This window comes from Phycodurus eques, chromosome 6 (assembly GCF_024500275.1).
Source record: "Phycodurus eques isolate BA_2022a chromosome 6, UOR_Pequ_1.1, whole genome shotgun sequence".
Taxonomy (NCBI): Eukaryota; Metazoa; Chordata; class Actinopteri; order Syngnathiformes; family Syngnathidae; genus Phycodurus; species Phycodurus eques.
The window spans coordinates 29,746,958-29,761,475 of NC_084530.1; the positions used below are offsets into that span (position 1 = coordinate 29,746,958).

Consider the following 14,518-nt stretch of genomic DNA (forward strand, 5'->3'; position numbering starts at 1 on the left):
AACAAATCCAGCTATAATAGAGGGGCCAAATATCTCAGGTCTCTGTTCTCTAATGTAGCTAATGTTTAGATTGTTTTCTATTTTTTTGTAATGCCACCAAAATCACAAATGACTCGTAAAGATTCCAAGGTGACGCCTAACTGTGCGGTCGCCTCGGTTACGTGCTCTCTCGTCCGGTCTGTGTTTGTCTTGCATTGGATCTCGTTAGACTGCACTTGCATACGTGTGTTGTTATAGACATGTATGCATGTCTATCATAAATACATGAGACATTATCTATCATTATTTCTGCATATTCTATTAGGATATTTGTATATTCCTTACAAACCGAGTTTTGAGCTACGACATGAAAAAGTCCATTAGAACGCAATCAGGCAGGTGTTTAGTTTTCTCACAGTGGATTTTAATATTGAGAACAATCTGTGGTCCTCCTTACCGCTTTGAAGCTAATTTACTGGCTTAATACTAATACCTTATAAAAATAAGAACCATTTTTGCATCCAAATCATCATATGTAATATTAAAGTGCTTTCATTTCGCCGCACATTATTACAGACAAATCTTATGCTTGTGAACTAAGAGTCCATTTTTTTTTTCTTATAGTATATTGTGTTATTGTGTTAGAATTTTTACAACTGTTTGTGAGAACTCTACATAAAGCCTGTGCCAATGCTGGAAGACACTGTTAAAAGTTTATTACAGTCCCCATGTTAAAATTCACGCAGTCAAAGCTTCTTAACGGGACCGATATGTATGAGGTCATTTTATTGTGACCAGTGTTGAATGTCAGGATGTAAGTCAAGCACTAAATGGGGAAGTAAGCACCTGCTTCTTCCTTACAATGAGAGCAGAAAAACTGAGCACTGAAAGAAAGTTCCTGTGACTCAAGGGAAGCGCAGGGTAGAAACCAGAGAGGATTTTCCTGTGATGCTTATCTGAACCTTTTGGTCAACGGTCACCTAATTCCTGCTTTTTCCACCTCAAAAATATTTCTCAACTTCTGACCTTTTCCCCAGATTGTGGAATGCGCTTCCTTTCGGCAAAGAGATTCCAGTAAGAATAGATTGTTTTTCAAATGTTTTCTACCATATGTATGACTGAATTGTGAAGCACTTTGTGATTCCTCTCTGTGTAAAGTGCTCTATAAATAAAATGTACTTATTTGTTGAGCTTGGACTACCTAGTAAAAATGAATGTGCGGTTGACAAGTTCACATTTTGAGACCCAATTAAAACGTATAGCTTGCTTTAGTGTTATCTTGCTCAGGGTGTCCTCAACTGGTTTTGTCACATAATAAATCACAAATATGACAAGTCTAATTTTGTATATCGCGGGCGTCGGGCCGAACCCTCTTACATCCATATTTGGGAGATGCGAATACGGCAGCGATATGCTAATTAGTGGACTTTTGACGTTTAAAAATCGCAGTGCATCTTATTTGTTTGGTCCTCTGCCTCACCTGAGCTCCGGCCCAATGACAGAGTGTCTACGTAGCATTGACCGGGCCATGGCGTTGGTCAGGTTGGACGTACATTCGCCGTTGATCGCCAAGATTGCGTCACCCGCCCCGAGTCTGCCATCGTGACTGACAGAGCCCCCGGGGGCCACACTGCGCACCAGCATGCCTGAGCCATCCTGGATAGCACTCACCGACATCCCTGCCAACGTGCGTGAGCACGTGCACAAGAAAAAAAAAAAAAAAAAACACACACACACGCGTGCACACACAGGTGAGTGGAGGGGCGGCTAATGGGTCTTTGAACACATGCCAAACAGTCAGACAGTTGTCCAAACAGACACCTGACGGCGGCGTAATCAGCATAATCAAGACGGACACTAGGCAGATTAGCACACAAACACGGCTACGCATGCTTGACATTCGCACAGCCTCACCCCTTGCACTCGCACCTGTATCAAGAACACCCACGCACACACCCACTGGGGTCATAGGTCACAGGTGACCAGAGGAGTAACAAGCGTTGGTTGGCACAAACACTTGACTGCGGCTTTATCAGTTGGTGTGCTAGGCTGATTACAGAAGTGGCTAAATCACGCACACACACAAACATCCTGGTCTAACGAAAGACACATCCACCACACTATGGTCGTACATAATTTGAAGCTGGTCAAAGAAATGACTGCTTATTTTTGATCAAATGAATATTTTATTATTTTGCAAATTACAATACAATCATAGTGCATGGGATTACAATAAACAGCTCGTGAAGCCGACAGGACAAAACAGAAAACACATTTCAAAGACAAGTGAAACACAAAGTCATACATTATTCAAAATCGCCATGAGTTGAAACACTGACCCAAATTGTATTACTTCCAAAGATAATACTGCTGTTAAAATTGAACCGCTTTTGAGTTGATTATACCTACAATAGGTCTCGTATGCTTACACCACCTCAGGCCAACTATGACTAAACAGAAGTTTTATAGTCTTGTTTTTTTTTTCATGAGCTATAGCGAAGTTCATGCAAATCCATCTACCTCTTACCTTTAAGCATCCGATCAAAGCCTCCATACAATATATTCTTCAAACGTAATTGTACTATATGTCTGTCTCCAACAATGAACGGACAACGCTAAGTAACAGGTATTACTGTCAATGGCACCTAATAACAACATATATCACACAAAATGGACTGTATATGATAGGGCCACTATACTGAAACCTTGCACCTCCCCCGCTAGATTAGAATATAAATATAAAATGTCTTCTACAAAGATACAATATATGCATTTAGCTATACATAGTTACACTGAAAATGTACATAATGCAGAATCTCTAAAGTTAAACATCCTGTAAATTAATAATTTCTGGGAATATATGCCTTTTAAAAAGTCCTTTGCGCATGACATAAGGCAAGATGATGCTTTTTTTCCCCCCTTTGGTTTCATGTGTTTTTGGGATTCCGCCACATGAGGACCAGAGATGATAAGGAATAAAATGTGACGATGACCATAGAATCGCTAGTGGAACTTTTTGTGATGTCGGAAAGCAATACATACGTCTTTGTCAGGACGGTATGGCTCTGGCAACAATAAGTCAATAATATTCAAAGAAAAGTGAGTTTAGTATTTCTATGTGAAGAGACCCATTTCCTAAACAGAAGGAAATAACAACTTGTACCTTTGACAGTAGCGCAGTGACACGAGTATATTTTCGCACTTCAACTGCTTTCTTATGTAACATGTGGCACCATTAGGTTGGTGGGCTGTTTGTCTGTACCCGAATCCTCGAAATATTGTACTAGACTGTATTTACTTTGGCAGTCCAGACAGGCCTCTCCAGTCAACATTTTCCATCTCTGGTTTCAATAGCTCTGCTTCATATGATATACTGTAATGCACACACAAAAACACAGACCACAGCACTTCACCATTCCTCTTCAGGGCGGCCATCATCACCGCTGCCTATTATTGCCATGATGGCCATGCCTGCGATGTACACACACCAAGACACCATCACCATGAGTAAGACGGAGGACATACCAAGGCTACGGTTGCCCCGGACAACTGTGATTGTCTTCTCAAAGCTGGTACGCGGGGGCAGCGGAGGGGCAGGCTGCATGTCGTTGTCTTCCTTGATGCCAAAACGCAGATGTGGCTGGATTTCCTGAAAAGAAATACACACACAGATATCTTTCAAAATCATCAGCACTCTCATTCTGACAACCAAACTAAATGATTACGCAACCTTCAAAGAGCAGCGACTGACAATTGTGTAAAAAAAAAATCATCACTGTGCCTGTACATGTGTGTAAAATCTGACCTATGGTATCTTGAAGATCATTAAAAACGATAGGAATTGCCTCTTCTGAAATTGGCGGAGGACTTGCTTGTTACTTTTCTAAAAATGATCATCACATGGTTTTATTTGACGGAAAATATGTGAACATTTAATTAGCGATGTGACAAGATGCAATGGTGGTTGGAATGGCCTGAGTACAACGCACCAAGAATTATGGAAATCTGATGATGAGTTCCTGAGAAATCTTTGTGCCAGAAAAAAAATCCTTTTTGGGGAGCGTTTTATGTGGAATATCGCCTTCAAATTAGACGCCTTCAAATTGGAGAAAAACAGCATAATGTGATTATTTCTCAACATATCTCCTCAACCCTTTCATTTCATCAACCCTTTTTGTGATTGGCCGAAAGATTTCAGTTAGAAATATGCACCAATACATTTCAGTTAGAAATATGCACCAATAAGGTTTCGAGGTGCTCTCCAAGTCGTCGCATCAAAATTATCGTTGCGTTGCAAAAGGCGTCCCTGCCATAAGAATTCAAATTAAATATCGCAAATAGGAACATTATTTGACAGGAGAGCAGTGTGGACAGAAGAATAGGTCATGTACTTTAGTCATCAATTGCTTTTTTCTGGAATTGATTTGTTATGGAGGATTTTGGAGCCGTTTCAAGGGCTCATGTTTTTTGGAGAAAATTCCACTCAGGTTGCGGCCACTTGTCACATTGCTGCATTTGAAAGCATGAAATCTTTTCAAAAAAGCTTTTCCCTCCAGATCCCTCCAGTCCAAAGTCGCAATAAACGTCCGTGGCGAGACCGAAGCCCGTCTTGAGATGAGTGCGCCGTTGTTTTTTTATGATGGAACCTTTAACTTCTTTTTACAGTTGTATGACAGTTAATGTTACAACTATAACAATAAAATAAAGGTCTTATGATGGCCATCGTTTGACTCCAAAGTGGCTTAATTCGATTTCCATTAATTAATATTGAAACATTGGATTTTTTAGCAACTCTGTGGGGAGGTTATTGTTCGACCTTGGCAGTTGCAATGTGTTTCAATGAGTCCCATATAACATAAAGATTAAAGATCGAATGTTAATCCTTGTTTGAGAATTGAAAACGGTAGAGGACTTGCAGAAGACATGCGAGGATTTTGTCTTTGCTATGAACAAACCAGCCAGTGGATTGTTCCAGTCGTGTCTGTTCAGCAAATATGAACAAGGTCTCATAAGAAACAACAGCACAGAAAAGACAAACATGTTAGCTTCCGAGTTTTAACTCTGACAGCGTCCTCAGAAGCACAGGAAGCATGACGTGAAAAAAAAAAAAGTCATTTTCAAAAGTAATAAGTTTGTAGGGTGAAGGCCTCTGGATTGCTTCTAGGATGCGGCAGACCAACAAAGGTAGACTACTCTGTTCCCGGTGGATGCTTCCATAAAGAGAAAGGTTGAGTGAGGAGAAGTTCTTTGAACCTTCACAGGAAGCACTGAAGTTCAGACGCTACCTTTGCAACACCTTTGATGAGAGAGCTCAGCGTGTGCAACTAGCTACGTGCGAGACAAGGGTAGATCATGTTCTTGCGCTGCACCGCGTGCTGTCACCGTGCACGAGGCATAGGCTACGCTTACAGCAACAGACAATTACAGGCAATTACGCAAAGTTTGACACAATAGGCTGCTACAAGAGAGAAACAAGTCTTTGACAGGGAGCACTTTCTCTGCACCTGACGCAGTGATACCGATACAGCCTACTCTAAGCTTTCCATACAAAAGACGCGACAGAACAGCATTGTGATCTACTTTAAGACATGCAATTAGTACTTCTCGGCTGTAATAATGAGGGTCTCAAGACCTGATACACAGCAAAACCACAACATTACGACTACTAACTATTAACGATCTAACGAGATCCAGACAAGAAGAGTATAACAATTTCTGCCATCACAAGATTTTTTTTTAAATCACGGTTGTAGTTTGTAGTATTGTCGAACTGCACCGCCTCATACTGAGAGCTGTTTCTAATATTTTGGTAATAATCGGCTTCACGAGACGCAACCCACACAATATTGCAATGCAAGTTCTACAATATCGCTAACTACAAAATACAAAACTAATGTTAAATGTATTCCTCCCGGACAGTGTTGAGCGCATAGAGTGCGTTGTAGCATGTGCAAGATGACAGTTTGATGCGGATAGTAGAAGGGTCACCTTCATGGAGCCCCCAGGGATCACATGACAAGCCCGCTGGCTTGTTCGAAAAAATAGCTCACCAATGATGGGACATTGTGATTTCCTAGGAATATTGTAGAAGTGATGATTTCAAGAAGTAAATGCTTGCAAGTTTAGTTAAATAACTGTTAACATAATTATTGAGAGAAATAATTAACATGATCAGTGTCTTCACAACATTCATCCATCCAGTTTCTGTACTTTTCATCCTGACTAGGGTCGCAGTGGAATTATTAATAATAACACAAGTCGAGAAAATGTGTTGCTTCAAAAGTGCATATCAGACTGCTAACATGACACAAACTGGCAACTGAGCATGTGCCCAAAATGACCTTCGAGATGGCCCCGGCTAGCTGGAGTGGATTTACGTGCACTGATTCATTTTATTTTCCTTCTTTTTCTTCGACTGTCTGTAATGCCATTGCCAATATTTTCCATTCATGCTTACTCGATATTTTCATGAATATTACAAGACATTGTATATGCCTCTTTGATAGAGATCGACCGATTATCGGCAGGCCCGATTATATTATATTTGGAATTCTTACATATATCGGCATCTGTATTTTTTTTAATCTGATGTGCCGCTATCAAGAAATTAATTTCAAACTGTATTATTTCGGCTCAGATGCAGCCACGCCTCTCTCTCTCTCCTGCCATTTCTGTCTCCAGCATTGTTCCACCCATCTGATTGGTTAAGCAGCCACAGCACGAGTAAGGGGCAGAGCCCATCTGAAGTGGAAGCTCTCCTCACAAACACACGCCGGAGAGAGAAAAGGTTTTCTCGTGTGGAGACGCTCCGGAGAGCAAAACTCATGCGTCGAAGGTAAACGCAGAAAACTCTCTCAAAATTGAAATAAACATCCCAGTGCTCCACATCTCACAACTACTACTAACATTACATTACATATTAACGTAAGAGCGGAGTAAACATTAGCGGCAGCTCTGCTAGCTCAGAGTATCTCCCGACATATCTCATAATTACTCGAAAGAAGGATGGTGATAATATCGACATGGAAACAGTCTGTGATAGCAAAAGCATGTGTGTGTGATTGAAAACAAGTGCGCAAAAAAATTAATTCACGTTTTATTGGAGGGAAGCACGCTATTTGCCTTTATCGTAACATTAGTTCGCCGGTCTGGCTCTAAACGCTAAACAGACTATGTATTAGCAATGGGGAGAATGTATGCAATGTGGAGAATAGTGCGAGTTTACATGAAAGTCACATGAAAAACTCAACAGCTCACGACTACCACAATAACGTAACGTTAAGGGCGGAGTAAAGCGGCAGCTCTGCTCGCTGATGTCTGTAAATCACCTGAAATATTGCTGTTGATGACATCCATGTGGAAACAGTCAGTGATTGTAGAAGTGTGTGTGTGATGATAGTTAGGGAGTAAGAAATTCAATTCAGTCTTGTTTTGTCGCAGGGAGGTACGTTGAGATGAAGGCTGACTAGTTTTGAGTGTAACATTAGCTCGCTGGTCCTGCTCTAAATGCTGAGCAGACTCGATGGGAGAATGTGTGTTATGTTGACAATAGTATGAGTTTCATTTCACTTTCCAAGAGATGCTGCTGAGCTTGTTAACTCCCTGTACCTTGTGTTGTGTTTGAACTTCAAACAAAGTCATTTCAGTTATAGTTAAATGTTGCTTTATTTACTGTGGAAAAAAATTCAGGAAGCTTTTTATTTAACGTTATAAGAGATGCTTGTGAGTCTAGGAACTCCATGCACTTCTGGAGCTATTTATTTGTATTTTGTTTGGTTGAATAAGGCATTTATTCAGCTTAAGGCATTTAAATGGAGTTAAGTGTTTGTATTATTAAAATCTTTTACGCCAATTTTTACACTTTTACTGCAAATGAATATCGGCTCCAAATATCGGCGTTATCGGCCTTCTTAACTACTAATAATTGGTATCGGTACCAGTCCTGAAAAACCCATATCGCTCAATCTCTACTATTTGCACAACTGTAAAACAGAAACGTACTGTATATAAAAGGAAACGTGTTATTATGTTACTGTGAAAATACAAATTAAAATGAAGTTCTAAAAAAAAAAAAAAAAAAGTCCAAATCAATCTGGAAGCCCTTCGCATGAATCATCAGCCAAGAAGTAGCTTTCAGTTTCCAAACGCTTGATGACCCCTACAGTAGACGCTGTCTACTGTGCGGAAGAAGAATAGACAAAACAAAAGTGTTAGCTATTGGTTTAGGTGTTGTGCATAGAGCTTACAGAGTTGTTGTAATATGGTCGGACGTTGTTATCCGCCAGGTCGCAAGCGTCGGCCTCGGCTGCTTCAGCTAGCAGGTTGACACGTGTGTGGCTCTCGCTGTCATCGCAGGATGCCCGCGTGCTCCTCTCCAAGATGGGCGTCAAGCCACCGCAAAGTTCCAGCTGACGACACACGATTACCAATGTGAAATGTAGCAGCTTGCTCTTAGAACATCCATGTATCGCTGTGCTGAAAAGTGCCAAAACTACAACGTATGAGGCAAGTAAGCAAGAGAAGGTGGCAGTAAATTAGACAGCCCTCACTCCTCCTCCTCTTGCCTCTGCATTTCTAGTGTGGCTGAGCTTTGTGTTCACTTCGGAGGGGCATTAAATATTCAGACGGTCTGTAACTGGACCCACTGGTCCTTGTTACCAGGCCACAGTCCACAACAAGAGAGAACTGTTCTTGAGAGTACACTCAGTAATTTAAGCTATCCTAGATAATAAAATGTCACATACCATGTGAGTCCCACAGGGCAATTAGTTGTGTCGGTATGGATATGTCATAGTTGATATCCGGCTTATTCTAATATTTGTCACTGTTGGAGACAATAGAAAATGTCCATGCCATGTGTGTACACTTATTAGCCACATCATTGGGTACACTTGCGCAATCTAATGAGATTCAACACAAGAGATGTAGCAAATTCTCCACTGTTATAAGGATAAATATGCTCTGCCTGTTTCAAATCTTTTGGTTTATATTTAGCCACGTGACAAGGACTAATATTGACACCTGTTAGTATGACAATAGAGAACAGTTCTTGTTCTTAAAGATCAATTAAAATGAGTATTGTGATCTTTGTAAAGGTAAAAGAATTGCTGAAGTTCCTGCACTCAATCTTGAACCAAAAAAAGTGCCTGGTTCTGTGTAACATGGCCAGCTGTCACTTAACGAGATTCCCCAAATAGCGCCGGGGGCTTTTATTTATTCAACTGAAGACAAGATAAAGCGTCTGTTAGGAGCAAGGGGTTGATAAGAAAGGTACTATATTTGCTCAATATATTATTATAAAGTAAACCTAAATAATGTCAATTCCTTTCAACAGTATGAATGGCAATCTAAAGTAAGATTGCAGTTTAAAACCAATTATCATGCGCATTATTGAGAAAATGCAGAGAACCCAGGCAGACTGTGTGGAGCTAATGTTTCGTGCCTAGTTCCGAGTAACAATCAAGGGAAAAAAAGAAATCGAAACATAAAACACAGCGCGAATACAGAGGCGAATGTAACGCTAATTGCTGGAAAGGCATCATATCCAAATAATTTCCATTTTTGAAGAGAGCCACATACAGGCGTTTCAAGTCGACAACGCATCTGGCAATTGTTGAAACGAGGCCACGACTGTATTTTCTGAACGACGGACTAAAACAGCAAACAGTAAGTGTCATAAAAGATGATCTTGTAGTGTTGAACAAAGTGAAAGCCTGGTGGTCTTAGGGCATTGTTGACTGGCCCGGATTCTCTTTAAATGCAGTATACATGAAATGCACTTTTCCCAACATACCGGCAGCGGTTTGGCAACACCAATGTGCACGGGGCCGTAACCGGTGGACTTCAGCACATGCACGGCATAATCCAGACTGGAGCCTTCCAAGTCGGTCTCATTGACAAACATGAGGCGATCTCCCGGAAGCAGGCGGCCATCTCGGTCAGCGACACCGCCCGGTACCAAGGAGCGGATGACCAGCACTGTTTTCGTGGCATCCTCCGGATCCTGCAAGACAAACATATGGGTGACCATGCACATGAAAGATTTCGACACACCACTTCAATACCCTGCTTTATTTTAAAATTTAAGACTGACAATTTATCTCGGATGTTCTTTATACTGTAGAAACATATGCATAATAAAAGCTTTGGCTTCATTTTCAAGAGGAAATGTCCCCATTTATATTTATTTTTAATTGCGTTATCCGTGGGCGCGGTCTTGGGAATAGCTAACTTGGGTTGGGGTTGTTTTGATCATGGTATTTTTAAATTCTCTCAAACTATTTTTTTTTTATTACTGTGCAACTGGGGTTTAAGCTTTTTTTTAAAAAAATTTAAAGAAAAGTTCTACCGCATTTGTATAGATTAAATCTCTTTTTGACTTTCACACACAAATGTCTGCTGCGATATTGCCCTCTCTATTTCCTTCACTGAGGCGACTCTGACATTGCGGGACTGGACCTTATTCCTGTCTGATCTAGTGCATTTTTAGAAAGGCTACGGGCCTTGTCTATTACCTGGTAGTCCAGGATGCTGAAGCCCAATCCTGACTCGCCTTTGTCCAGCTCTACCACCTGCGCCTCTCTCTCCCACATGGCCAGAGGAGGCGACATAGGGGGCACACCGCGCTTTGTGATGTCCTCGGCTGTAGGACAGGGAATAACGCAGCCCTGATCCAACTGGGGAGGAGGGAAAAATGAAAAAAAAAAACACATTATCCAGCCGATGGAAAAAGAATAAAAAGCAGCCCTTCCATTCTCATCTGCCTCCTGCATTCACCTTGTCATTGAACTCAGCCAGGAGCTCTTTCAGGGTGAGTTGGCCATCATCCTCTTCTTCCTCGTCGCTGTCAGGAATGGCAGGGGGCACAATGCGAGAACACACCAGGTAAACACACATGGGCAGCTCCTTGAGGATGTTGACCACCTCTTTGTGTGTCTCTCCAATGAGTGGGACACCATTCACCTGCAAGCAAGATGAAATGATGTGCATGTAGCCGCAGACATTTACGCATTTGTGGCCTATTTGTTGTTGTCTGAAAAACAATTTCAGTGCTTGTATCGAGATGGTTGTGTTTTCTATTGCTGGTATTAAACATACTTTCGCAAATTCGCGGTTAATCCACTTAAGACATTACTGCCTTTTGAAATTGGGCCAAAATACAAAGGACTTCATTTTCAAGATGAGCACAAATCCAGTGCTGCATTTTGTGGAACTCTGCGTAGAGTCTGGCTAGACCCGCTTTTGGTTATTTCGTGGAGAATGTGTCCCCAGAGCTCATGTATCTATCCCCACCCGTATCAATCATGTGCACCCCCCACCCCAAAGTAATAATAATAATAATAATAATAATAATGGGATCAATGAATTGCTTGATACAATGATTCAGAGGGTTCGATGTCTGCTCTTCGTATATTTATGAATTGAAATACATCTGATCCACCACACGTCCGTGGAGCTCACTTATGTCTGCCTGCACCTCGATCAAATTCAGTAAAATCGCATTAGACCAGCCGTCTATCTACTGAGCAGGTGTAATTTTAGACCGGCTTCCAGTCACCAAATTGTCACATGTGCTGGGCGGATGTCAAAGGACAAACCGTTGCTGCATCGCTACACATCTTGACACCAGCGAACCCTACGCTTGCACGAAAATCAAGATACACCATCATTTGTGCTCCGTCACACATTGCACAGTCTACAAAAATAGAGCCCAAAGTCTTTGAAAGTATTAGTATCTATTAAGTATTAATAGCATTAATTAAATACGAGTATTAAAAGTCTCCTGTGAGATCAGGACATCAAGGGCGGTTTTATTTGCTTTTTCTTTGGCTTTTTAAGCAACACAATGTACACCAACTAAGAACATTAACTGCTAGTGTTATCTGCTACTACTAGCAGTTAACTGGTGACTGGTTAGAGAAGGTCAGAAAGAGCTACATTGTGTCTTTGTAGATCTAGAGAAAGCCTATGACACCCAAAGTACACAGAGAGGAACTATGGTACTGCATGCGGAAGTCTGGAGTGGCAGACAAGTATGTTAGAATAATACAGGACATGTACGAGGGCAGCAGAACAGAGGTGAGGTGTGCTGTAGGTGTGACAGAGGAATTGAAGGTGGAGGTGGGACTGCATCAGGGATCAGCCCTGAGCCCCTTCCTGTTTTCAGTGGTGATGGATAGGCGACAGATGAGGTTAGACTGGAATCCCCGTGGACCATGATGTTTGCAGTTGACATTGTGATCCGCAGTGAAAGCAGGAAGCAGGTGGAGGTACAGTTAGAAAGATGGAGGCATGCACTGGAAAGCAGAGGAAAGAAGATTAGCCAAAGTAAGACAGAATATATGTGCATGAATGAGAGGGGTGGTGGGGGGAGAGTGAGGCTACAGGGAGAAGAGATAGCAAGGGTGGAGGACTTGAAATACTTGGGGTCAACCGTCCAGAGCAATGGTGAGTGTGGTCAGGAAGTGAAGAAACGGGTCCAAGCAGGTTGGAACGGGTGGAGGAAGGTGTCTGGTGGGGTTATGTGACAGAAGAGTCTGCTAGGATGAAGGGCAAAGTTTATAAAACAGCGGTGAGGCCGGCCACGATGTACGGAATAGAGACAGTGGCACTGAAGAGACAACAGGAAACAGAGCTGGAGGTGGCGGAAATGAAGATGTTGAGGTTCGTTCTCGGAGTGACCAGGTTGGATAAAATTAGAAATGAGCTCGTCAGAGGGACAGCCAAGGTTTGATGTATTGAAGACAAAGTTAGAGAGAGCAGACTTCGATGGCTTGATCACATACAGAGGAGAAATAGTGAGTATATTGGTCAAAGGATGATGAGGATGGAGCTGCCAGGCAAGAGCGCTAGAGGAAGACCAAAGAGAAGGTTGATGGATGTCGTGAGGGAAGACATGAGGGCAGTTGGTGTTCGACAGGAGGATGCAGGTGATAGGCTTACATGGAAAAGCATGACGCGTTGTGGCGATCCTTAAAGGGACAAGCCCAAAGGAAAAGAAGAAGAAGAATACACCTATTGTCTGGTTCCGGTCATCTAGCAGAGAGCAGTGTGAGTGATGATGAGGCCAATGAGTCCAGACTTGCTAGGGAGTTTCATGAGTCCTGGATCCAATCTTCGAGCTCGACCCGGAGACCAAACGCCCGAGCCTTCGGCGGAACAGACGACGTCGCCAAGGGCAAAGAAAGCAAGAAGGTCAAAGTCCAAAGTCAAAGTTAAGTTGATCTCATTGGGCATCATCCACTGCGAATTCTCGCCGCAGGGTCAGCACGTCAAAAATGGCATCCTGCAGCATTTACTTAGTTCAGTGCAGTTCGGAGAAGAGGCGAGAGCTGTGGCAGGACAACTTGAGGCTGCTTCACCATGACAGCGCAACTGTTCACAATGCCTTGAGCCTCCCACAGTTACTGGCAGAGAAGAGTATCGCCGTGCTGGAGGAACCTCTCTACTCACTAGACCTGGCTACGTGTGATTTTTTTTTTCTCTTCCCCTAGCTCAGGGGTATGATTGGGGGACACTTTTTGAAGATGTGGACGACTGAAATATGGTCGTAACATGAGGTAGGCGTACATGACGGCGTGGCAGAGAAGGAAAGTGTGTTAGACTCCAGGGGGATTACTTGGAAGGGGAAAACTTGTAGTTTGTCGTTTGGATTGGAAATATATTTTTTGTGACACCAGTCCTGGAACCTGTCTGACATACCATGTAGACTGTGTTCAACTTTGGAGGTTGTAGTTTTAGGTTAGGTTTAAGGGAACAAACAGGCGTGTATCAGAACAGCGATATGGTTAATTCTCACATGCTGTTAAAGCATTATTTTCCATGAACAAGAAAAGCTCCTAAACTACCGATAGAAACTGATTCATACTGTCATGCTTTTCAACATGTCACACAATGTTGGTATCATAATAGTACTGTTATTATTTGCAAAGTATTGCAATACAAATGAATTCAAAATTACTCCTTGTGTGGACAATCTATAATATACAATAACATACAATACAAAACTGTCATACTTGGGGTCAGAGAGTACAGTTTCCCTCTTCTAAACTCTGGTACACTGAGAAATTGTGGGGTTGGTTTTAAAATTGGAGAAGAAAATCAGCCTCGCTATGCTGGAATTGTGAGGTGAAGATCAAAGCATTACACCGTGACCGAGATTTGGACGGGAGGAGGACAGCAGAGACGCCAAACGGCTGCAGCACTCACATGGCTTTGGAGACCGGAAATGGTTTACGAATTCAACAGCTCTCTTCACGAAGGACCAATAATATGCGTTGGTGCGTGAACTTGCTCAGAGCAGCAAACTTTCCCCGCTAAAGAGCAGAAATGCAGGGCACACTCATACCCACCTTCTTATTACCACTTAGTCGCTTTCAGGGGAACGATGCTCTTAAAAGCTGACTAGATGAAATGTTCATAATAATAATAATAATAATATAAAAAACAAAATTGTAATGCCGTGATCTCGGAGAGAAACACAGCCCAACTCAGTTTGAGGCAGACAACCTTCATTGGCCTTGACCGTGTTTTCTTCCTC

General features: G+C 42.1%; 1 protein-coding gene across 4 annotated transcripts in view; it reads right to left on the minus strand.

Moving 5' to 3' along the window:
* The window catches only part of si:dkey-92j12.5 (multiple PDZ domain protein), a 48,375-nt gene that overhangs the window by 19,586 nt on the left and 14,271 nt on the right, over positions 1-14,518 (minus strand). For all 4 annotated transcript variants that reach the window (XM_061680588.1, XM_061680589.1, XM_061680587.1 and 1 more), the window contains exons 15-20: positions 10,756-10,941; positions 10,494-10,655; positions 9,773-9,982; positions 8,226-8,387; positions 3,505-3,628; positions 1,460-1,658 (exon numbers count right to left, since the gene is read on the minus strand). In XM_061680588.1, the coding sequence (XP_061536572.1) occupies positions 1,460-1,658; positions 3,505-3,628; positions 8,226-8,387; positions 9,773-9,982; positions 10,494-10,655; positions 10,756-10,941 (1,043 nt within the window). The remainder of the gene's footprint in view (positions 1-1,459; positions 1,659-3,504; positions 3,629-8,225; positions 8,388-9,772; positions 9,983-10,493; positions 10,656-10,755; positions 10,942-14,518) is intronic.